This window comes from Acartia tonsa, chromosome 9 (assembly GCF_053477335.1).
Source record: "Acartia tonsa isolate MP-2025a chromosome 9, ASM5347733v1, whole genome shotgun sequence".
NCBI classification, from domain to species: domain Eukaryota; kingdom Metazoa; phylum Arthropoda; class Copepoda; order Calanoida; family Acartiidae; genus Acartia; species Acartia tonsa.
In genome coordinates, this window is record NC_137268.1 from 44943950 (window position 1) to 44970071 (window position 26122).

The window sequence follows — 26122 nt, forward strand, 5'->3', positions numbered from 1 at the left end:
GACTGGTTGTAGAGTAGCTTCGCTTACAATATAACAGACAGGTATTACAAAGGTCCTGTCTGTATAAAAATTTGGACATTTAGATAACAGTTCAATATTCTCTTATGTACAGGAATTATTTTCTGAAAAAAATAATCTTATTTTTAAATATGGGGTAATCACCAGGGAGGGAGGCACAATTTCCTGTTTATTACACTAGCCCCCAAAGTTTTACAATATCGTTTTCTTATTCGTTGGCCTAACAACTTTGGGGACTGTATGAATTTTGATTGTACTATAAAGTTGAGTGTTCAAACGTTTAAACCACTAATATTAATTTACAGAAAGGGCAATTTTGTGAAACATCATTGGAGATGAACATCAATTTATCGGCCATGGTCTTATCCCTTTAGATCCTTGACACATACATATGAAACAAGAAAGCGCCTTAAAAAATATACCTAACCCAATCCTTTGTTTTTAAAAAAAACACTTCAATGGCCCAAAATTATATTTTTACAAATATTAAATTTTAATATAAAATTTAAATAAAATGGGTTAACCAAATATTTTAACTAAGATTTGTAAAATCATTAAGAAGAAAATATATTTTAATCTAAAAATTTTCGCATTCACGTAATTTTATATTATTCATTATTAACTTCTCTTTACATAACTATAAAAATTACAGTTGCCACTATGTACTAAAAGTAATAAAAGTTTAAAGTAAGAATTTAGAGAAACTTTTCATAATATAAATAAATAAGGTTGATAATATACATAAACGTAAATTCTAAAAATTGGACATTGAGGCAAATGAACATTAATACTTGAATATTGATTTAGAAATCTTAACAAAATTTAGTAAATATGTATCCTTATACTAAAGTAACAGGATGTCTGTGTGTTTGTACCGAATTTTTTTTTATACTTTTAAAATTTAAAATTAGAAATTTAATTATTAATTTCGACTCTCTCCTCAAGTCTCCCCCAGAGGCCTCTAGGGGCGTAGCCGCCAGTATGTTTTAAAATTACCTCAATATGGCATATGCTACTAATTCTTTTAATAAATTAAATTATACGGTAACTCCGGACTATCTGGTAATGATTAAAGAGTTGCTACGTTTTCTAAGCTGTACCTATAATCAATAATACGATTCTAATTTCATGAATTAAAGAACTGAGCTATTCGTTACGAACTAACGGACGAATGGACGGATTGACCCTGTATGAAGAAAAGTTTGGCTTTAAAAAAGAAAACTAAAAAGTACATTCCCTTCAAATCAAATTCTTTTCACCTTCCTGGTCACAAACTTTTACAAAATAAAACAAGAATGACAACATTCAATGGTTATAGAATACGTGGAAATATTGACGGGGAAAATTGGCGACAATAATGATTGCTAATTTGAACCTTAATTTGGTCAGTTCCTTCATCTAGTAGGAGTTGAGAGGATGTTGTAAAGGGTGGTTGAGGGATTTAGTTATTTTAGCCAGCTGTAAGTGTCACTTTATTATCGAACATGAAAATCTGGTGCAACATCCAAGTAATAATGTATCGATTATATACCCCATTATTTCTGTCTTCAAGTATCCTTTCCCAGAGAGGATGGGGACATTGTACTGTATATTACACTGGTACTAAAAGTTTTAAAGCCACGTTATATTATTCGTTTACTCGTAAGTCGTAACTTGAGTTTTGGGATAGAGTTAAGTTTTTTTTGGTGTAGCAGTATGTAATATTTCATTTAAAGGGGATGTATAATTAACATAAGTTGTAAAATAGTCTCCTTCAAAACCAACCAGCACAACCCACTTATAGAGTAGATGGTTACAAATATAAAAAGTTTACAATTACATTTGTTAAAGTTTCACCGTGTTGTAAAAACTTATTTCAACAAATAAAATAATTTTTGCATATCTTAACAACAAGCAAAATATTTTTTGTTTGCAAGGGAAACAAACTTTATTTTTTAAAACAAGGATGTTTAAAAATCATTAGTTAGAAGAATCTTCACAAAAATAGCAGCCGAGCAATCACCATTTTCCAACATAGTTTCAGACGGATGGATGTATATTCAGACAGACAGACGGACATTTGGAATTATAAAGTATTTACGCTACCAAGAAAAATAACATTTAAAACAACAAACAAAACAAACAGGAAAAGAACTATAACAATAAACTGTTACATATAAAATTGTTAAATTATGAACCAAGGCATTCCCCCTTATCTTACTAGCAAAGAAGAAGATTCCTCTAGTATGACTCTGTTTAATATTCATAGTGAAGATTTAACTGAATGGTTGAGAGGACAATTCAAGTATCTGCTAATCTCTGTAAAATCCCTTTTACTTTGCAATTTGATTAGGGGCCTTATTTACCCCCATTTTATTAAGAGGTGTCGAATGTATGTATATTGTATATAGTTCTGATATTGACTAAGAGGGAGGGAGGGGACATTGGGCTGTTTATTACACTAGTCCCCAAAGATTTATAATAATATTTGTTGGCTTAAAAACTTTGGGAACTTTTATTGAATTCTGATTTGTAGGTTTATTAAGTTAAGTGTCCAAACGTTTCAATTCCTAATTGAAATCTACAGAAAGGGTAATTTTGTGAATCACCACGGGGATGTATATCAATTTATCGGCCATTTCCCAATTATATTGTAGAGAAAGGTATGCTAGGGGGGATATATAGTGGTTCATTTTTAAGTTAAGGGATTATCTCCATGCTAATCTTTATGGTCCATATGTTTCATTTTATTCTTTGCAGTTTTTTTGTGCAAAAAGATGAAAATTTGAAATTTTTAAGTAGATTAGATACTTAATTTTTGATTTTCAGTAAATTTGCACATTAATAAGGATGTAAGAAAGGTTATGGGAGGGCGAAAGACAACAACTATAAAAATAAAGCTCTAAAAACAGACGGTATGACAAACGAATATGAAACGTGTAGAGCGTCGAAACTTAATTAGCAGAATATTAAAATTAACGTACCGACTTTCTAGAATAGATTATAGAGTTGCTACGCTTTCTAAAACGTACCTAACTAATACAGGAATCATCATAAAAGTTTTATATTGATAGGGCAATTCTAACATGCTCAAATTACGAACGGACTAACCCTAATTATAGAAAATCTTTGCCTTTAAAAAAGTTAATTGATTAAGCTTGTAATCCCTAAATTGGTTTAGACGTACTTTCACCTTATACTGTATAATTTTACCTTTACCAATATGCATTCAGTATACAACTCAATTGGTCCAACAGTCTGTCGGTCATTCTGTAAGTGACATTGAAATTCTATGCTGAATGTTATTTACTCAACCTGCCCTGAAGGATTTGTAACCATGCTTTAATAGATGGGGGCTAATTCAGGGGCTGATTAGCACTTATTCATACATTTTCTTTGTTTTTTTTAAAAATATTTTTAAAGAAAGATTATTTACTAAAAATTACATATCAAACCCCTTCAAAATTATCATACTATAATAATATAAATAATACAATTGTAATTATAAAGAAAAGAATAGTTTTTCTTAAATTTTTTAAAGAAGGTGTATCAACTTTTTTTTATAGCTAGCCGGTTCATTTAGTAAGTAGTAGATGTAAAATTTTTCATAGAATTCAGATATGCAATCGGTTTTTTTGTAGACCTCTTATTTTTTAAGTAATTTAAGTTTTTTAAAAAAATAATTAAGTCGGTTTTAAGGTACTAAAACGCAACAAAATAAAAGAAGAAAATGGCCAGTAAGAACAAAAATAGTAAGATCTTTAATTTGACACCTCACTTTTAAAATTCTGTTGAGTAATTATTGAAAAAATCTATTTTTTTAACCTCGGTTTAATAAAAACTTTAGACCTAAATATTTTCTCAAACAGACATAAAAAACATGGGTTCATATATACCTTTAGAATCAGAAAAATATTACGAATCCATTGTAAGCAAAATTGAAAAAAAGTAAAAAAATATAAAAATATAAAAATGGCCAATTGTATTTTTTGTTCTGGCAACACTATTGTCTTCCCTTTTTTACCCCCTCTTTACCCCCTCTATACCCCCTTCCCATTTTTATACTCAATTGAAGAGTTAAGACGTTGCCTGTACAATATAATATGATATTTTCATATAATTCCTTTTATTGTAGTTTATATACTATATTGTAAACTTTTTTTTTTCAATTTTGCTTACAATGGATTCGTAATATTTTTCTGATTCTAAAGGTATATATGAACCCATATTTTTTTACTTGTGAAATGATAAAATTGAGTTCAAAGTTTTTATTCTCGTGGGTTTAAAATAATCGATTTTTTCAATAATTACCTGACAGAATTGAAAAAGTAAGGTGTCAAATTAAAGATCTTACTATTTTTGTTCATAATGGCCATTTTCTTTCTTTTTTTTGTTGCATTTTAGTACCTTAAAATCGACTTAATTTTTTTTTTTAAAACTTAAATTACTTAAAAAATAAGAGGTCTACAAAAAAACCGATTGCATATCTGAATTCTATAGAAAATTTTACATCTACTACTTACTAAAAGGACCGGCTAGCTATAAAAAAAAAGTTGATACAACTTCTTTTATATCTATTATTCCATTTAAGGTTAAAAACGATTTAAATTTTTGTTTTTACGTTGATTAAATTGAAAACTAGGGGTGGGGGTCTTAGTTTATGGTTTAATTGTTTACTAATTTAGGTAAGGTTAGGGCCCTTGCAGAGGTTATTTTTTTTTAAAAGTCTACTAACTTTTTTGTGTTCAATTTATTTTTTAAAAAAGGGGAGGGGTTTCAATGCTCAAAAGGTGCTTTGAGGGAAAGTATAAAAATAAATATTCATGCATATGTATTGTTCATTGCTGGTAAAGGTAACGTGTATTGTAGATATTTCTAATATTCATCCTATTTATTCATATTACAATGACTGTATTTTTTAGATAAGTAGCATCTCTATAAGCCAGCCGTGTTGGTTTATCAGTCTGTCTGTCTATTCCTATAAGTTGCTACATGGAAAAGGTATTATACACATATTTCGTTAATCTATGATATTCTTCCATATTTTAAACACCATTTCTTTATTTTCTTTACAAGAGGTTACGCCCCCAGAGGCCTTTAAGGGCACTAGAGAAGAGGCGATTTGAATTCAATAACCCAATATTTTTCTTTAAGATTCCACGTATATTCTAGATTAATTTTACTACATAGTAATATTATTGTCCTTGTTATGGAAATATTACATTATCAAATCAACCCACCACCTAACTAACCATTTAATATCAGGGAGAGAGGCAACATTAGGCTGTTTATTAACTAGTCCACAACGTTTTATAATAAATTTTTCTTATTAGATGGCATAACATCTTTGGGGACTTTTATTGAACTTTGATTAGTTGGTTCATTAAGTTGAGTGTCCAAACATTCAACCACTAAAATGGTTCTACTTTTTGTATCATTAAAATGGTGATGAACATAAATTTTATCACCTTTTATCTGATCCCTTAAGATCCCTGATTTAATATACACAGTACAGCATACTAGCTCTAGGGACAGCATTTCTAAAGAAACATCAGGGAGTAAGGGAGGGGACAATGGATCAAATATTCAATTTTTAGTAGTCTCAGACTTTGGGTACTGGCTTAAAGGGAATGTGTAAGATTTTAGCAGTTTCTGACTGAGTTTGGGTACTGGCGCATAAAATGCCGCTACTCGTTGTGTTAGTTTTGAATCTAGCAGACAGAGAGTTGAGAATACACGGCCCTTCTCCCATACTCTATTTCACTCCCCTCTCCTCCCATCTCCCTTTTCTAAGCACACGATAGGAAAAGGGAGGTGGGGGCATGGGGCAAGGGAAATAAACTGGATAAAAAGGGGCAGGCTGGCGTATTGGTTCATATTTTTGCCCAGCCAGCCAGCAGTTGGCTGGGTCCAATAATCTTGTAATATAAAAATCGCACCATAAAACCTCAATGTATTTCATCAAAAACAAGATGTGATTTCGCTTTGCATGACTTTTTTCTTAGTTTATAATTTTCTACATTTAATGAACAAACCATTTACAATTTCCTCTAAATTTTATGGATTAGTGTGGATTTCATGGCCTTTCTTTGAAAACTCTTAAATTGAATTAATTGCCCATTGTCCCCTCCCTTACTCCCTGAGAAACATACATAGAAGCAAAGCTCAGACTAGAAAAACGAACACGATTGTGTAATATGTAAAGTTAGAATAAAAATTAAATGTTAAATCGAGATTGAATTTTATCAAAGACTGAATATGAATGTTCTTTTGTAATTGTATGGATGCTACGCTCATGAAAAAAAATCTTCCTAGGAATCATCTTTTTACAAATCAAGTGAATAAAGGACATAACTGTAAATATCTTCTGATTATACGTCCAATCTTCTTCATTACAGTACATCCGAAAAAGGTCCTCTCAAAAACTTTTTAGATTCCCGCGTTTTTTCTTTTTTTTCGTTGCCTCATTTTTTCTTCGTTCCTTGACGGAGTAAATAAACCGAGTGTTGTCGTTCTACAGAATAAATTTCTCTCTCCCCCCCCCCCCTCCTTCTCTCTCTCTCTCTCCCTTTTTCCATTTCTGTCACTTTATCGGCGCTCTCTCGCACCTATCTCCCTCTTTCTCCCGCTCTCTGTGACTCCGTCGAACCCTTTGCATTAGCTCCGAGAGAAAAAAATTGGTTGAAATAATTTTTGAAGCCAATAGTTAGTTGCGAGCTAACTTTCTTTGGGTTGAAATATCGTTCTATTAACATTGTGCTTTTGGTGAATATTGGAAAAAGTTATTGAATGTGCTTCTAATAAATCTACTTTGGATAAGGTAATTTTTTTCTATCTTATTTTTTATCATGTAATAGTTTTTATTTGACTAGAAAAAATCACTTTCGGATAACAATTACTTTTTTCCTTTAATTTTTTTTTATAATCATGTCAAAATAGTATTTTGTATGCTTTATGTACCTATAAAAAAACTTATTTTTATTTTTTTATCAAAGAAAATGTGTTATACAGTAAAATGTTACTTTTGATATTATAAAGCATAATAATTTCTGTTAAAAAATCACTGCAAATGATAACTATCCTATCATTAAATGGAATTCTCATCCTAAAGTATTAAATAAAGATGGCTAGATTGTTAATTTAAAGCAATTTAATATTTTTTTAAAATCTGCATAAAACGTGAAATTATGAGGCAGCCGTATAGACATTCAAATAATCCTATTGAATAAAGTAGTATTAATTAGTTTTAATTCAAATATTTTATTATTGAAATTCAGTTTTATAAATTATATGTATTTAAACTTGAAGCTTGATATTTATAATATGAATATTATTTATGTTTAGGTCTTTGTATGAAAGTTATCGACATATTAATTTTGTTCATGAAATTTTATTTTGAATACAGACATTAATACTAGCGTCTAGGCCCCTAGTATCTAGGGATTCTGTAATCGTGGGGCTTTAAATAGATTAAAAACAATTCCAATCGGTGCTGTAGTAATTGAGATATTAATCTTGGACAAAAAGCCTTACAGTTTTAATAAAAGCATATAACAATCATTTAACTCAAGAAAGAGGATGTCTGTTTGCGTCTGTAGTAAATCTTTTACCGCTTAAAAATGAAGTTTCTTATGGGTGCTGAGAAGATGTTTAGGGGGAGGGTACCAGGTAATTACACCCTCCCGAGAAAATTGAATCTAGAAATAAATACCTCCAGAAAAAGTTTTTCTTCCATTTAAAACTAAAACTGAAAGTGAAGCGTTGAATATCCCCTCTCTTAATTCAAGTGCCCATAGAGGCCGCTTAATGGCGTAGCCACTTGTTTTGAATAAGTACATTATAACATTAATGTAATTTATTTACTTTAGAAAGAATAACAAAGCAATCTATTCATCAGTAATTAACGTCATAGAATTCATAGAATAAAGTCTTTCAAAAACAAAATTAACACTGATAATTATGTAGCGCAGTAATAAAAGTTTTTAATAAGTTTTAAAGTTAAAGAAAATACAGCCCTTTAAAAAAAGGGCGAAAGAAGCTATGTATTTGGCCATTCTTATTTGCATTCATGCTTTATTACAATGTATTTGACCATTCTTGTGTTTTAATTGGTTTCTGTTTGTTTACTGTCTGAAAGTATTAATTATTATTTTGTACTTAAACAATATGAGTTATCTAGCGCATCGTATTATAGACAGCTTTCCGAGTACATTGAAAAATAAAAAAAAGAAATTAAAACCAGTTTGTTAGCCCCGAATTTTAATTTTATGATTTTTATAATTCTGGATAATTGTCTGTAATACAATAGTATACATGATTTTTCGTATGGCTGAGGACCTATCCTAATCCAGCAGATATTAATTGGTTTCTAGGCCATACTGGAAATAATTTTACACCGAGGCTACCAAAGGTTGGGGTATATAATGTAGGAAATATTTCTCATTAAAGATATGTACTTCAACAAGGATAAGTTTATCCATTCACAAAAACTTTACCGGGGGGGGAGGGGGGGGGGGGGGTGAACCATGAGGAGTGAAGAAAGGGGGAAGGCAAACTCGCCATCTTAGAATTTGTTGCTACTCATTTATACTGAAGAGCAACTGTAGAGTAGCTGTGCTCCTAAATCAAAATAAAATATTATTAAACATTGAATTGGTTTTCAGCATAAAATGGTTTCTTAATTTTTAATGAGTTTATGTAATGTACAATTGTTCTTTTTAATATTTAATGAGGTAAGCCAAATAATATAAAAACTGAGACAATATCTATATATATATCTCTACTGTAACAAGGATGACAACATCCATAAAAGCGAAGCACTGAAACGGTAGGACAAACGGACGTTAACACTTGTATAGTTTCAGAACTGAATAATCCTAATATAAATGTATAAGAGTCAAAGCAAAATTGTGAGTAAATTTGTTAAAAAACTGCTTGATACAGGATAATGTTTATGGACATACTTACATTTTTAGGACTTGATTATAGAGTTGATTCGCTTATACTATTGTTCTTTGTTGTCCCAGGAATAAATATACCAAAAATCAGATCAAACGGATAATTAGATCACATAAAAATTTGTTGTTAAAAAAGTAGAAAAATCAACATGTTTAAAAAGGCCGTACGGACATTCTGGTAATGATTATAGAGTTGCTACGGTTTCTAAATCGTACCTAACTACTACATGAATCATCGTGCAAAATTTGAAATCGATAGGACAATTCTAACATGCCTAAGTTAACGAAAAAAGCTATCCGTTACGGACGGACGGACGGACCCTAATTATAGAAAAGCTTCGCTTTTAAAAGTTAGGATATAAAACACATATTCCAGTAATAAATATATTAGCTTGATTAGTATAAGTCTCTAGAATATTTTATGTGCACAAGATTACAATATAGGATTACATATCGAATTATCAAGAACATCTGTTAAAATTAGTCCACAATAATTAAAGTCAGTCCGTCCGCCTGTCCGTAAGTAACGGTTTGCTCTTTTTTTTGTCCTGTCGATTTCAAACTTGTCATGATGATTTCAATAACAGTTAGGCACGATTTAGGAAGAGTAGAACTTAATAATCATTACCAGAAAGTTCGTTTTAAATATGCTTATTTTTTACTTTATTGACAACAATTTTTTTGTATGATACAATTATATTATTCTTATCTGATTTTTGGAATAATGATTGACACCCTACAAGAGTTATTGTACATTTGTCCTACCTTCCGATTTTAGAGCTTCACTTTTATGGACGTTGTAATCCTTGTTTTTTAATGTTTACAAATTGTATACATTGTTTCCTTTTAATAACTTCTACTTAGAATTATGCCTAAAGTATAGAGGTGCTTTTTTTATTTAATGTATTCAATTTTTAAGGTTTCCCTCAAATCCTTTTTAACCGTCCCGCCCATTTTTCAATTTTGAGTAAATATAGGGCCTTTCTCTAAGGGGAAATATCCATGCGGTGCTTTTCAAGCCTTTACCTAACTCATGAAAACTACGTTTTTGGTCCATATTCATATGAGGGAAATCTCAATTTTTTTTCTTTATTTTTACAATACAATATTGTGTATGTATTTCTTTCTAATACAACTCTTTAGAAGATTAAAAGTTTTTTAAAAAAGAAGAAAACAATTAAACTTGAAAAAAATATGATCCTGTCTTCACAATGCAATTTACTTATATAATTGTAACAAAAATAAGATTATAAATATTCATTGGAGCACTGCAAAGAAAAGAAAAGTTTAGAAATACAGACCACAGGAACTTATGATTAGATTTGGAATTATTGCCATCGCCCCACAAAGTCTGAAAGGGCGTTGTTATTTATATATATATATATTTTTTTTTGGAGGGGGTATGTGTAGAGATAAAAATCCTGAACTTAAAAATAACATCCCTCACACCAAAGTTTAATCGGGGGGGGGGGGGGGGGGGGGTCCACTTGTAGTTGTAGTAAAGGAAAAATGTAGAAAAAATATGGTATTGTTTCTTATTGATGTATCGTCGATCATCGGGGATTTCCTTAATACGTGACCTGAAACTGTACATTTTCTTAGTACGTGACCTGAAACTGTACATTTTCTCGTCCATGGGTGGGAGTAAAAGGGCGTTTACCCCCCCTCATACTTTGAAACCCCTCAATAACTACCCTAAAATTTTTTTAAAAATACATTAGATTTTCCCCCAAAACCTTTGAAATCACTCATTTTACCCCTATCAACATAATAAGCTTGGACGTCCCAAACTGATTTTCGAAATGTCATAACTTAGTCTATTAGTACGGTTTCCTTTAGAAGTAGTTTTGATAGAATAATGATTACCTGCAACAAGAGACTCTTTCTTTGATTTTCTTAACATTAACCTTAAAAATGTATACTTTTGTTTAAAAGGAATAAAAAAGTAGCAATAATTATAACAAATAATACATTGTTAAAAGTTTTAAATCCGCTGATTGTAAAATACAAATTCAAGCTTATCAGTTAATTATATTCCTGACAATTAATGTTGTTTATACTTTATAAACACATTTGACACACAACTAGAAGTTCCATATAATTCTTAGTGAGGGAGGGAACATTGGGCTGAAAATAAGATACCATAATTTAGCAACCTAGTGACGAGCGAACATAAAAATCTAAGAAATGCTGCACTTATAAAAATATGGAATTGGGGTTATAGCATTACAAACGAAAAATTGTCCATATTTGCGGGAATGGTAAAAGAACATGTAATCCAAAAAAAGGATAATTATTCTCAAATAAGATTTAAAGGTATTTTTTTTGTTATTACTTTTCAAAATAAAGCAGCTACACTATATTTAAGTATGTCGGTACGAATAAGGCAAGTATAAATTCTAGCTGAAAAAAAGTATTCTTTTTCTTTTATTTAGAAAAATTACTTTTAACAATCTAATATTTCAAAATGATACTTTTCTATTCCTTAACAGTGAAATATGTTGATAACTTATAATATTCATGCCCTAAATATGAATATAATTAACTTGCTTATTCCTAATTTATGTTGCTAAACCCTATCCCTGTCTCGTACCGCAGTGCACTAGGTATGATAGTTACATATCGATGAAAGGAAATAAAAAGAAATCAGAATAGATGTTACAAAATATCATATGCACGTTTTCACAACAAAAAATATAAAAAAATAGCAAAAATTTACAGAATTTACATGCATAAATATCACTCCCGAAGTAACTATTATACACCATATTTATGCATTATTTTGTACACAAGCATGCTGTCATTGTTTACAATAAAGTTTTCTTAAGGGTATATTGAGATAGTTCAGAAATAAAAATGAAATACAATAGGCTCTTTTTTAGGAAGTCATTAAAGAAAACTCGAATCTTGAATTCTGCGAGAAATATACAAGTTTCGATTATAGGTACCTTTTAGTTTTTGGCGCTAATTTAATTTGCGCATTTGTATGTTCACTGGAAATGTAATAACAGGATGATATTCTCTGACAAAATTGTCCCCCACCTAGCCCCTCGGGATCCCAGCCTTTCTGGGGAGGCCTCCAGAGGGTAATCTCATTTTATTGGGCATTGTTAACTTTTATTCTTTCCCCTCAAGCATTTGTAACTTTTTTTAAACTCTGTCTGTATGTCTGTCTGTCTTTTTTAATAAACTAAATGGAATGCTGAAAGGAATTTTTTTCTATGGTCTTATTAAAAAATCAAACATATTCATGATTAACACAGAATGTCTTAATCTATGTATATAATGTAATTCTTATGAACGAATTCTATGAAACAGCTTTATAAAAAGATTGAGGTATAAATATTTTTCTTTTAATAAGATGACTGTCTTTTAAAAAATAATACTTTTTAATTAAATATTATGTACGCTTTATTTTTATGATATAAGACATCAAGTATAGTTTCAAAACTTAAATTAACCAAATAATTTACTAATATAGTTCTTTTATACTAAAATTTCAAAATTTCAAATATTAAAAAAGAATGTGTAATATGTGAAATAATCACATTATATCATACGGAAAAATTTATACAAAAAAACAATTTATTTTCCAGTATGGCTTCGAAACCAATTAATATCCGGATTAGAACCGGTTCTCATCCATACTAAAATAATGTATAGTATCGTATTATAGACAGCTTTCCGAGGATATTAAAATGATTAAAACCAGTTTTGTTAGCCCTAAATGGCCGAAAAAAAACTCTGTGTCATATTTGCTCGGGGTCATAGAGAAGATATAACTGATCTACTTAAATATTAAAATTAAAAGTCTGAAATTTTTGAATATCATTGAAGTATCAAATTGGTTTAAGAATTATGGTTTGATTTTAAACAACGACGTCGAGACCTGGATTATGCAGCAGTGTCCCATAGTTGACGGGTCAGGTGCCTTTTTTGTGTCTTTGCCAGCTTTTTGCTATGGCTTGTAGAAAATCTATATTTTACATTTCGGCATTTGAAAAATATTAAGTTAGGTATATAAAAAAGGTTTCGTGACTTTTGTCTTGTTATTCTTTAAAGCAAAATAAATGTATTGAAAAATTTCTTTACCTAATAATATCGTATTAATTGTTGTACATTTGTTGCGTTATTAATTGTCATTATTATCCTTTTTTCTTGCTTTTTGAAAACTTTAGTCAATTTGAGTTTTTTTAACTTAGCGTCTAGATGGGTCTAAAAATACAACATGGATTGGATAATGCTTAATAATTTTTTTCACATAAATAAATCAAAAGTTTTGGCTGGGTGTATATAAATCAAATATTATTAAACACCTTTTCTTTGGCCAGTCTGCTAATATCAGGGATGGAGGGGTTATTGCGCTGTTTATTACACTAGTCCTTAAAGTTTTATAATATCGTTTTTTATTCGTTGACTTAACAACCTTAGGGACTTTTACTACATTTTGATTGGTTGGTTTATTAAGTAGAGTGTCCAAAAGTTTCAACACTAAATGTAATCTACAGAAGGGGTAATTTTGTGAATCACATTGAGTATGTACATCAATTTGTTATCGGCTATTGTCTTAACCCTTTAGATTCCTGGATACAGATATAGGTCAATGGGTGAAGAGTTAGATTACACTGAAAGTATTATGTTTAATTTGTAATTTAGTAGTTGATTTTATGAAAATGAAAGATTTTCCCTCCCCTCACTGGATTTTATCATGTTTATTAGGAAGGTTATAATTTAAAACTTCACTTATAAACATTAATCATAACACTTATAAAGAGATATATTATTATAGTTACAGAGTTTTATTATAGTTTTTAATGCTATTAATATTTACATTTTTTTTCTACAACCTAACAATAACTTCAGGGACTTTCAATTTTAGGGGCAGGGAAGTGGAAAAATGCTTTTCTTTTATGGTTGCTCAGCTTGCAAATTAAGATACTTTGCCAAAACTGGAGTGCAAAAATACCGGAATTTAATTGTTGTAAATTTTCCGATACTATCGGATAATATTTCCAATACAAGTTGGCGTTATTATTCAGGAATAAGACTTTGGAATCAAAATCATTCAGTTTAATAGTCCTTTTTTGAAGTTTAAATAAATTAGAAAAAAATATTATGTATTTTATTTCAAAATTTTTATTATGCAATAAAAAGCATTTTGTGAGGTTTTAATCACTTATCTGACCTTGTAAGAGATGCATATGAATCTTGTATTAAATTTATGTTTTTATCTAACATTGAAGTTTAAACTAAATTTTAAAAACTATCTGAATTAGTTTTTTTTATAGGCAAGGGAGTTAATTGCCAAAAAAGTTAAAACATTTGTAAAGAAATTTATTTTCCAATAAAAATATTGCGGTATAGTCCCTTTCGTGGCAACGCTCCTTAAGGGGCGCTTCTTCGTATTTTCACATTAGCTTTTCTCCTATTTCTAACACCTGTGGGGGATCTAACCCTGCGGGGCAATCATTTAACCCAATATAACCTAACCTAACCTAAAATAACCTATCAAAAGCCACTTTACCCAAATATTAATTTATTAAATAAAAATTTTGCTAGCTATAAGGTTAGATACGTAGGAAGTTCAAAAGGACATTATGAAGAAGCTTCTCTATTTAAAATTAACAGAGATATTTTTTTTCATAGCTTAGTTTAAATGCAACAAAATTGCCTATTTAAGAATTTTTAGCATTATCATATGAAGAAAAATAATAACTACTGTTTGTTTATATTACAAGTCTATAACTTCTCATTTTTTATCTAATATATTTGCAAATGTTTATATTGATAGCAAGTTAAATTTTTGTGGGTTTATTTTAGTAGCGACGCTACTCTATAAATTAAAATGTCCATTACTCTTTTAAGTAACATGAATATTGCAAACGAAAAAAAAACTTTTCAATCTTTAAAATTACATTTAAAAACTTTTCTTTTTTACTCCTTCCCTTTTCTTTCCCTTCACTTGTGACGTAAATAATCAGCCCCGTCAAATCAATTTGAAATTTGTCCCCATTTTTTGCACCAATACTCACAGCATCCTGTCTTTTTGTTATTAATCTGCTTTGCTTCTTGCAAGCTGAAGCTGTAGCGGCTCCATATTGTACAAAACTACACGGTTAATTACATAACAATACAATATGATTATTTTTACCCTTGCTGGCATGATGATTTCCAAGTCACTGTTTACATGATTACCAGCAGGAGCAATCTAACTAGATCAATCAAATACTTCAAGTTGAATCCCTTTTTTCTGATAATGGACCACACTTATCCCTTCGTAAAAGGAGGGTAAGATAAGGATTGGGTCAATGTATATTAGGGCAGGGAGGGAGGGGACATTGCCGTTTATTACCCTAGTCTTCAAAGTTTTATAATAACGTGTTCTTATTTGTTGGCTTATCAACTTTGAGGACTTTTATTGAACTTTGATTGAGTGTTTAAATATTTCAACCACTAATTATAATCTATAGAAGGGTTAATTTTGTGTATCATCAATGGGGAAGTACATAAATTTATCGCTTTTAGTAAATCCCTTAAGACATTCAACTCGTGTTGCTTAAAATTTGTTTTAAAAAAACTGTCATTCCATTGCAAAAAACGCGATATTCAGTTTGTTTAAATATTCAATTAATTAGGTTTTTTCAAGAATGTCAAGCGTGGGAAAATTTTTAGAATGTGGGAACCATTTAATTTTCATTTAAATGGTACATATGATTTTCATTTAATTTCATTTTTAGGACCCGTGGGAACTTTTTTTTAACGTGAGAACCATTTAATTTTCATTGAATTTCATTTTTTGGAAGTGTGGGAAAACACGGGAGAAAAAATATGTTTTAGTATAAAGAAATGTTCTATCAGTTTCAAACCTTTTTCATTCGATAGATCATACTGACTTTGGAAAAACTGTCAGACCGATTTTTGAAATTCAATCTGTGAAAAAAGATATTAAAGTTTAAATTTTTTGTTTTGAAAATATTATTTTACATGTATTGCCGCCATCTTGGATTATGATATTTTTTTTTGTTAGAAGATTTTTTTTCTAGAATATTTTTAAAAAAATAACTTTTTACAATAAAAAAATCTTTGAACTTAAATTGACCAATAATTCAAAGATTTTTTCTCTTTGATTTGGAAGATTTTTTATGATTTTTATTTTTAATGTCAAATAAAAACACAGCAGTGAAAAAAATGCAAATTAAATGAAAAAACGTTTTATGATTTTATTCTAGAAATTATTTGCTAACATCACCTTTTTGTTGCAATAGAATGTTATTTAAGCAAACAAAATTTAGCATAAATGGATATTTAAATCCCTCGGTATTAAATGATGAGCTGACGCTCGATCATTTAATACCTTGGGATTTAAATATCCATTTATGCTAAATTTTGTTTGCTTAAATAACTCATTTATTTCTTTATACAAAAAGTTGCTTTTATTTTGTACATTTCATAAAGTATAAAAAGCAGCTAAAATATACCAAATGATTATGGTTATCTAAACAATAGAAAATAAATCACATTTTCGAACACAGTAAAAGTGTCTGACTGATTATGACGTAACAAAAAATAATTAGCCAATGAGAGGATATTATTGACCAATGGTAAAATTTATAGTGGCCTCTCATTGGCTAATTTTTTTTCTTACGTCATAATCAGTCAGACACTTTTACTGTGTTCCACATTTTCACCTTGAATTTCTGGTTAGTAACATGAAGTGTAACATTGAAAATTAACACTTTTCTACTACAAGAAATTGTAAATATGCTGTACATTAAAAGCTACGATAAGAAAAATATAAACAAATCATAAATATTTTTAGTTGCAAATCTGTACTTCTTTCGTATGTGTCAGTAGGACTGTCTGTTGGAAATTTACCTGTATACACATTTATTCCTTCGGAGGGGGAAAAAAAGGATCATGGAAAGAAAACGTAGTAGTGGGTTTCGTACTTTTTTCACAGTAAATTTTGATAGGTTATTTTAAGTTAGGTTAGGTTAGACTAGGCTAGGTAAAAGTTAATCATTTCCCCGCAGGGTTAGAGCCCCACGCAAGGGCTATAAATAGGAGAAACGCTACTGTGAAAATACGACGAAACCCGCTACTTCGTTTTCTTTCCATGATCCGAATATAATCTAGGTAAAGCCAAAGATAATATTATTAGCTAATAGATGTAAATAGATAAACAAAGCTTTGCTACTTATGTATACAATCATCTTATTACGTGTAAATAAATAACTTGGTAGGTAAGTATGTTAATAAACAAAAATTAGCATACTGCAAATAAATATTTAACGCACTTTTTATGCCTTTTTGTTTGGCCTTTTAAAAACCCTCTAAAAGAATCTTTTTCTTAAAATCAATAGCGCAGATAGTTACTTAGTTTTGAAGGAAGATCAATTTATAGTTTATCACTGTTCTATCTACAAGCAAAGCTACTACATAACTCACTTTCACTGTCCGTCCGTACGGCTATGGGGAAGTGTGATTATCTATGCTGCTATTAAAACTGGACAGCTGATTTTTATGGTAAAGATATCATGTGTCTTTTTGCGTTTTTTTTATAAAGGTCTTGTAATTATCTATGATTCACCGCATATTCTGTTTTTGAACATCTGCCCTGTAACTCTCTTTGTCCGATTGTCCAGTATGAGGAAATGTGTTGTGTATCTATTTTCTAAAAAAAATTAGCATATGTCCGTATAATCTCTAGAAATTGGGATAGAAGTGTCAAAAAATTTTCATACATTTTCCTTCTTACTTATAAAACAAAAAAATGTGTGTTTTTCTCTATTAAGATTTCGTAAATGGTTAAACCAATCTCTATATTATTTTAAGGAAAGCTTAATGTTGTTCCAAGGCAGGTCAGAGGCTAGATCAACCTGAACCCCTTTTCAAAGAGAAATGTCTATCTATCTATCCGTCGATCCATTTATCTAACTATGTATCTATCTAGCTATCTGAATAGATATATATATATTCATTTATCTAGCTATATATCTTTCTATCTATCTATCTATCTATCTATCTATCTATCTATCTATCTATCTATCTATCTATCTATCTATCTATCTATCTATCTATCTATCTATCTATCTATCTATCTATCTATCTATCTATCTATCTATCTATCTATCTATCTATCTATCTATTTATCTATCTATCTATCTATCTATTTATCTATCTATCTATCTATCTATCTATCTATCTATCTATCTATCTATCTATCTATCTATCTATCTATTTATCTATCTATCTATCTATCTATCTATCTATCTATCTATCTATCTATCTATCTATCTATCTATCTATCTATCTATCTATATATCTATCTATCTATCTATCTATCTATCTATCTATCTATCTATCTATATATCTATCTATCTATCTATCTATCTATCTATCTATCTATCTATCTATCTATCTATCTATCTATCTATCTATCTATCTATCTATCTATCTATCTATCTATCTATCTATCTATCTATCTATCTATCTATCTATCTATCTATCTATATATCTATCTATCTATCTATCTATCTATCTATCTATCTATCTATCTATCTATCTATCTATCTATCTATCTATCTATCTATCTATCTATCTATCTATCTATCTATCTATCTATCTATCTATCAATCTACCTATCTGTTAATTATAATATTGTTTCAGTTGTTGTAACAGCAGTTAGTTCACTATGAATTTTGTGGTGGAGGGAATAATGGTTCCCTGTATAACAGGTATTGCATTAGCTTGTTATTGCTGCGCTTCTTATGGTTATACTTGTCCTTGTTTAAGTATGAATTCGTGAATTAAGCCAAAGAGTTTGTTTTTAGTGAATTTTAAGCTTAAAGGATGATTCTATTAAGACATAAAGTTAATGTGTTTTCGTTTATGTATTTAATATTACTTGTTTAATATTCATTTATATAAGTTTATATGAATTTATAAGATGTGAAGTTTTTGGTGATTAATCAAATTATCATTCAATAACAAATTTGATTAGTAATAAACAAGGACAATTATATCCAAGTGTAGCACATGAAAAACATTATTTGGCTATTTCTCGGGGGGATGGACACCTTCAAACCCCTCCAAAACAATCCCTCCCCAAATTTTTGTTTTCTTATTGTAAACTAAAACAAATAAGCAGAGTGGGGAAACCTTCACCCCACCCCTGGGACAAAGCCCCCGTGAAAAAATACCCTTCCCCCCCAAAAAAAGGGAAAAAAGGCTAGGGGCGAAGTCGCTAGTAGATTAAAAGGAAAATGAATAGATCTTCATTTTATTGAAATGTATATAATATGTATAATGAAATCAGAGGGTGTCTCCCAAAAGTGGAATTTCAAATTGTGCTTACAACTTGCCTACATGCAGGGACGTTCAAAGGGGGGGGGGACGGAGGGTAAAGGGGGGAGACCCCAAACAGTAGGCACCTCCAAAAATTTTTATTTTAATACATCCCTAATTATAATAAACAAAAAAAACTCCTTATGTAGTTAAAATTGTTGGTGGAAAAGTTTAGACGCTGCTAGATTTTAACAACAACTCATAATTTGACAAAAGTACCCAAAGTTTGTAATGAGATATCGTAGTTTTTTTTATAAACTTTGGGCACCAGAATAATTTTTCTATTTCCTAGTTAATACATATAATTAAAGACTAACAGACGAATAAGAATAACATGTGGTGTAGTTTTACCGCAAAAAAATATTTTTGAACACCGAAATGATATGCTCTGTAACTAATACATATAATTCTCTTGAAATTCTGTGATAATCCAAAATTTAATCAAATACAAAATCCTGTCTAATTAAATAAATTTACAAAAACTGATGTCTGATGTAACAGTTCTGATAATATCCAATAAAATGCCTTGTTTGGCAGACAACCCTCCATATAGCCTAACTTTTAAGAGTTTGAGGGAATTGCGGGATGGGGAGTAAAAATAATTATACCAGTTGCTTATCCTGTGTTGGGTTAGGTTAATTTAGGTAGATAACACAATAAAATCTCGGCGGCGAGTTAGGTAAATATTAACAACTTTGGTTCATCACTTTCTTCTTTAACCAGTAGGCACTTTGACAAAATTGTCAAAAAAGGGGTAAATAAAGAACTCCTAACTTTGGTCAATTAAAATGTATACTGGCCTGTATTATATTCTATGACGTCATTTTTTATAGGCATTGTAAACAGCTTTGGTGATAATATTTCTACCAAAAATGTTGAGATGCCTAAATTGTTTTTGAATATAAAGTCTACCTTTCCGCCAGTTGAGGAATTTTTACCATCGTCATCCCCCCCAAAAAAAGGCTTGTATGTCCTTGATTCCCCACTTTTTCATTTAAATAAGATAACCATAGGAGGATGAGTTAAGTGGATCTTTTTATGTTTGTTTGGAAAGCTCTCACATCTTTTTAATGGGAAATGTTTTTAATAATTAGGACTTATCTCTGGTTTTTGTGTGCATTTTTGATTTAGTATTTTTTTTGTAGGAAATCTTTTCTACGTTTACAATTTTTTGCAAGGTCAAGCCTTTTACAACTCACTATCTCCTTCCATCTGTTCGTCTGTTCTTGTAATTTTCAGTCTATTATTGGATTTTTTTCGCTTTGCTCCATGGAGCTCCATTTAGCTTGATATTTTTCCTTCTATAAAAGGCATTGTTAAAAGGTATATATTCTATAATAAAATTTATGTAATTAAAAATGATTTGGCTAATATTGAAATTGAACAATATTTTCAATTTTAAAACATTACATCACACAAACCAAAAGATAAAATTTCTAAAAATTATGAATTAGATATTTTAGAAAATTAAGTACAAATTTTGTTTTTAATCTTACATGAAACGTTTCTAAACAGGAATCTGCAGCTGCGCATTTGTATATTATCCGCGCGTGGCAGCGGCTTAGGTGAGATGGCTGCAGCTATGAGTGATGGCAGTTTGATATAATTTGTTAATTATTTTCAGGTTTTGGTCTGGTTGGGAATATGGCGTCGGTCGCTGTTCTGCGGTCACCAAAGCTAGATATGAAAGTTAGCTTCAGGTAAAAAAAAAATCTTTTAAGTAGCACTGCGGTTTTATAGTTTGTAATGTCAGTAAGTGTTAGGGATACAGTAATGGCACATTTTTGATAAATTAATCCTCCCCCCATCACCGTTTTTGGTAGAATTTTGGGTTATATTTTGCTGATATAAGTCTTTAGAAAAGGTTTTGATTCAAGCAACATTTAACAGTGGCCTCTCGAGCACTAAAAACCCTCCCAATTAAAAAAGGGTTTGTTAGTGTTTTCCCATATCTCTAACCCCTACTTAAGACCCTCTTCCCTATTTACCATCTATTTTTAAAAATACGGGGGAGGGGGGAAGGGTTGTTTTGTGCTTAACAAGACAATTAGAAGAAAACGCACAAAAGCACCAAAACCCTAAAAAAGTTATAAATAGTACATTATATTGTACATAGTCTAGTGTATAAAAACTAAAAAGTTGAAATAAAAGATGAAAATAAATGCGGCAACATTTATTTTAGCAGTTTATAAAACCAAGGAATATAGATAGTCATTCAGTTATTTAAATAGATTGGAATCTTGTAATTTCTTCTTGCTTCGTATCCCATTCATATTCACTGGATTAGAACAGGCTCTAAGGCACACTGACTTTATCCCCACTTTTTTATTTTCTATCCGCGAAAAGATGTCTATGAAACGATGTTATAATTTAAATAACTATTTCGACTTCTCCCTAAATAACTATTCTTTCAATATTTTTTTTTCACATTTCTACAATTTATTTTTCTCAATATTTGTCTTTGCTTAAAACTGAATATTGTTAAACTGTATCATTTATATTCAGGGATATAAAGGGATAAGACAATGGCCTGTAAAACCACTTCTGTAGTTTACAATTAGGGGTTTGAAACGTTTGTAGGTTCAACTTAAAGAACTAACCAATCAAAATTCACTTGAAGTACCCAAAGTTGTTAAGCAAACGAATAAATAAAACTTTTGGAACTAGTGTAATAAACAGCCCAATGTCCCCTCCTTCCCTGGTTAAACTGTATCATTTATATTACTCCCATATTTTAAAGTAACTCAGTACAATGAAAAAAAGGAATAAAGAAAGGCAGGACATTATAATTATAGGATATAAAAACTTTTAATTATGAGATTAATTATATACTTTAAACTCATAGAGGATGGGGAAGTTGGACTGTATATTACATACACTACTACACAAAGTTGCTTAACCACATTATCTTATTCGTTGCTTTAAAATATTTCGGTACTTTCTGATTTATTAGTTTTATAATAAGTGTCTAAATTTTTCAATCAATAGTTTAAATTTACAAATAGGGTTATAGTGTTTATCATCAATTGGGATGGACAATTATCGTCAATTTTCTTATCCCTGCTATAGTTTTTCAATCCTCTTCCTACTTATTGCATTTTAAAATATTAAAATTAATAACTTAAAAGATCAAACTTACACCTCCTCCCATTTCGATTATTTACTTACATCCAACGACTGGATGAACGAACTAACCAATAAATGATGACAAATTTTCCCCTATTATTATTTCTACGTATATCCTATATCCATTGCCTTGCTATTCTGAATGGCAATTGCGGAAGTGAATTTTCACCGCACATTCTACGTCAAATTGTTGGTTACACAACCAAACATCAAGAATTGTTGAATGATTAAAATAAAAGAAAATTGCCTGACCTTTCAAAATTTATGTAACTTTTCCAAATTTTAAACAAGAACGATATCTTCAAAAGTTATCAACTAAACTATTTATTATGAAATAATTCAAACATCAATATTTTGCTAAAAAAGGACAAAAAATATTACTTTAATTTAAAAGTTTAAATTAATTTTCATCGCAAACGTATTTTCCCTTCCTTGTTTTCCAAGAGTTTGAAGCAAATGCAACAGAGTTTTGTGATTTTGAAAATTAGATTTAAGTAGCACAGCTATATAATACTAGGTTTTAACTGTTAGTTTGTCCTTATGTCTATATGTTCGTATTACACAACATAAAAGTATTTAAGGTTTCGTGATTTTTTTGTGTCTTGTTTACTAAAATTTATTTTACCATCTTTTTGTTTTTTTTTGAATAATAGTTTACTGTTATTATTTCATCTTCTTATGCTTTGTTACTTATGGACATATTTGTCTTTGTTATTTAATATTTATTTTATTTCAACAATTAAATATGTTTCATGATTTATTGTTTATATCTAGGCATATATTGATGATGTTAGCCCTGTTCGACAGCATGTTCATAATCGTCACCACAGTTTCTTTTACTTTTGAACAAATTTCTCCAGATTGGAAGGTAATAGATAGATAAAATATGGATGGATAGATAGAAGGATAAAGGATAGATAGATAGAGGGATAAATGATAGATAGATAGAGGGATAGATAGTAGATAAAAAGGAGGCAATAGTGGAAGAAGATAGATAGAATAGAATAAGGGTTAAAAAAAGAATCTAATGGATTGGTAGAGGTTAGAGAGGCGGACAGATATTTAGATAAAAGAATAAAAATGGATATAATGATAGAAAGATATCTAGTCTAGATGAATAGAGAGATAAATAGATATCTAGACATACATATGGATAGAAAGGCAACTAGGTAAATAAATAAAAGATAGCATATATTAAGATTGATATTTTTTATTAGCATTGAAACTGGAAAAGTATAATTATTTAATTTTTTTTCCAGATGCATTATCAAGCGATAGTTTTTCCAAAAATGCTGCCTTTTATTCAAATAGCATTAACAGGTAATTATACAATTTTATTCTCGAGGGGTTAGGTTATAAATACGGTTTGGGGCCCGCAGAGATAAAAAAGGAAAATATATGATGCAACAAAAACTATTAGCCGCCTCTAAAGAAAAAAATATATTGTTTTTATATTGAACAAAACAATTATCCTGTGGGGGAATACTGACTTCTCAAAAGGCTAGGGGTGACGCCGCTTCTTTTATAAAAATTAAATTAATCCGAATCCTTGGTTAAACTTTTCTCTCGTTCATAATATTTCATTAAAACTTTTCTTTCTTCGGATTTTTAGTAGTGGATCTACTTTGTAACTCACTTTGTCCGTCTGTATGTATGAATATTCATTCGTGGTCTGTAAGGCTACTATTAAAGCTCTAGAATTCTGTCCGTCTGTGCTTGTTTCTCCTAAAATTTTATAGTTGAGCTTTGATACTTTTAGACTTTGACATCCTTGTTTTCCTTCTATTTCTAAGATAGGTTTTGACTTAGGAATAACTTGAAAACAATTATATTTAAAGATCAAAAAAGAAGAAAAACTTTTATTCAGCAATAAAAAATGTTTAGAGTAAATTTTAAAGGAAGGTTACAAGCTACCAACCAACCACCTGACATCATTCTTGTCATGTAGCTTTGATTCTTAAAAGATTAGAGAAATAGAGGGAGAAAGGATTGAATAACTGTATGCCTTCACCCCGTGGACCCTATGCCGACTTTCAATTGGGTCTTTGAATATCATCATAAATATTAACACATCCAATTCGCTACAAAAGAACAAAAAACAATTTGCTAGCAGAAAAAAAGGTCCATAGACAGGGGCCAGGTAGTAGTCTGGGTTATACATCTATGCTTAATATATTTATTCTTAAAAGGATAGACAAATAAATAAATAATAAATGAGAGGCTATTTTGGCTCTTATAATTTATATCTTGTTTACAATTAGGACCATTTATTGGTTTGTGAATTATTTATTTGGTAAATGGGTATTTTACTTCTCTCATTTCCTTGTAATATGGAGCAAAGTCACTCTAAAATTTTATTACTACAATATTCCTGATAGGTAAAAACATGTATATTTTTTGTATGGAATCTTATACATGTGTTTGTGAAAATAAAATAAATCTCTATTTTTTCAACAAAAATTTATTTATGCTTTGAAATTTTCCTTTCCCTTTTTAAAATAATCAAACTTAAGACATATGTTTTGTTTAGGGTCAATTTGGTCTACAGTGTCTGTTGCAGTAGAACGGTATCTTTCTGTTGTTCATAGTGGTACAAGGTAATTTAATTAAAGCAATCTGTTTCCGTTTGGAAAGTCATTAAATTTAGTCATGTTAGAATGTTCCTTTAGATTATCAACTTTGCATGAAGAAACTTGTGACAATTTCAAACATGTTTATGACAGTTTTTTTGTTGTGAAATTGTTGTTTTTAAAAATTGATTTATCAATTATTGAAAATGATTCGCATATTATTGCTGCGCAACTGTCATAATTATTCTTAAATTTTGCTAAATTCGTATTGTGTTTCATTTTCAGTATTTATGTAAAATTTTCGTGATTTGTTTCTATGAAAATCTAGAAACACGTTTGACATATGTCATGTAGGTTTCACAAGGACAGGGAAAATCATTCAAATTTTAATTTTGAAATATAATTTGAAATTTCATGCTTCTATTTGTTTAATCGATACATCTATAATACAAAGTAGCATGATGTCTGTCCGTCTGTCCGTCCGTCTGTCTGTCCGTCCGTCCGTCCGTCTGAAGCTTAAGATCTTGGTAACCACTGAACCGATCGGATTCTACTCTTCAGGGAATATACCTACTGGTCCTTTAGTGGTTTTAGGCTATTTTTTTTGTAGAAGATTTCCTTGGTCCTTTTTTTAAAATTTCACCTTAACTTTTTTTATCACCTCTAGAGGCTAGGGGCGAAGCCGCTAGTAATATTATAAAAAACAATAATAACTGATAGTTTAATAGCAAATATAGCCTTAAAATAGTTTAATGGGATACTTTTTCCCCCGGATTTCTTAGACAGAAGTGAGAAATAGTAGTAGCTAAAATTACACATAACGATTTATTAAATGATACTAATTAATCAAAATGTTATTTTTTCAAATTTTTCAAAATTATTTCTTATAATTAAATATGAATAAAATACAAACTTATTTAGACCATAAATAAGAAATTAAGAGCTAAGCAATCCTTTGATTCAATTATTGATTATAAACATATAAGTTATTAGAAAATATTTAAAAATAATATTACTAAAATTAAAAAAAGAAAAAATCAAATAAATTAATAAAACTGTATTTATAACAGCTTTGCTCGCACTAATTTAATTCACCTTTTTTTCCTAAAATTATAAATTCATGAA

The 26122-nt window shown here is 29.8% G+C and overlaps 1 protein-coding gene across 1 annotated transcript in view; it reads left to right on the forward strand.

Annotated features, from left to right (window-relative positions):
• The first annotated feature begins 6705 nt into the window (after positions 1-6705).
• The window catches only part of LOC145329043 (FMRFamide receptor-like), a 44334-nt gene continuing 24917 nt past the window's right edge, over positions 6706-26122 (forward strand). The window contains exons 1-6 of the mRNA XM_080173060.1: positions 6706-6817; positions 18624-18691; positions 20926-21001; positions 23202-23295; positions 23687-23747; positions 24958-25024. Of these exons, the coding sequence (XP_080029186.1) occupies positions 18649-18691; positions 20926-21001; positions 23202-23295; positions 23687-23747; positions 24958-25024 (341 nt within the window). The 5' untranslated portion in view covers positions 6706-6817; positions 18624-18648. The remainder of the gene's footprint in view (positions 6818-18623; positions 18692-20925; positions 21002-23201; positions 23296-23686; positions 23748-24957; positions 25025-26122) is intronic.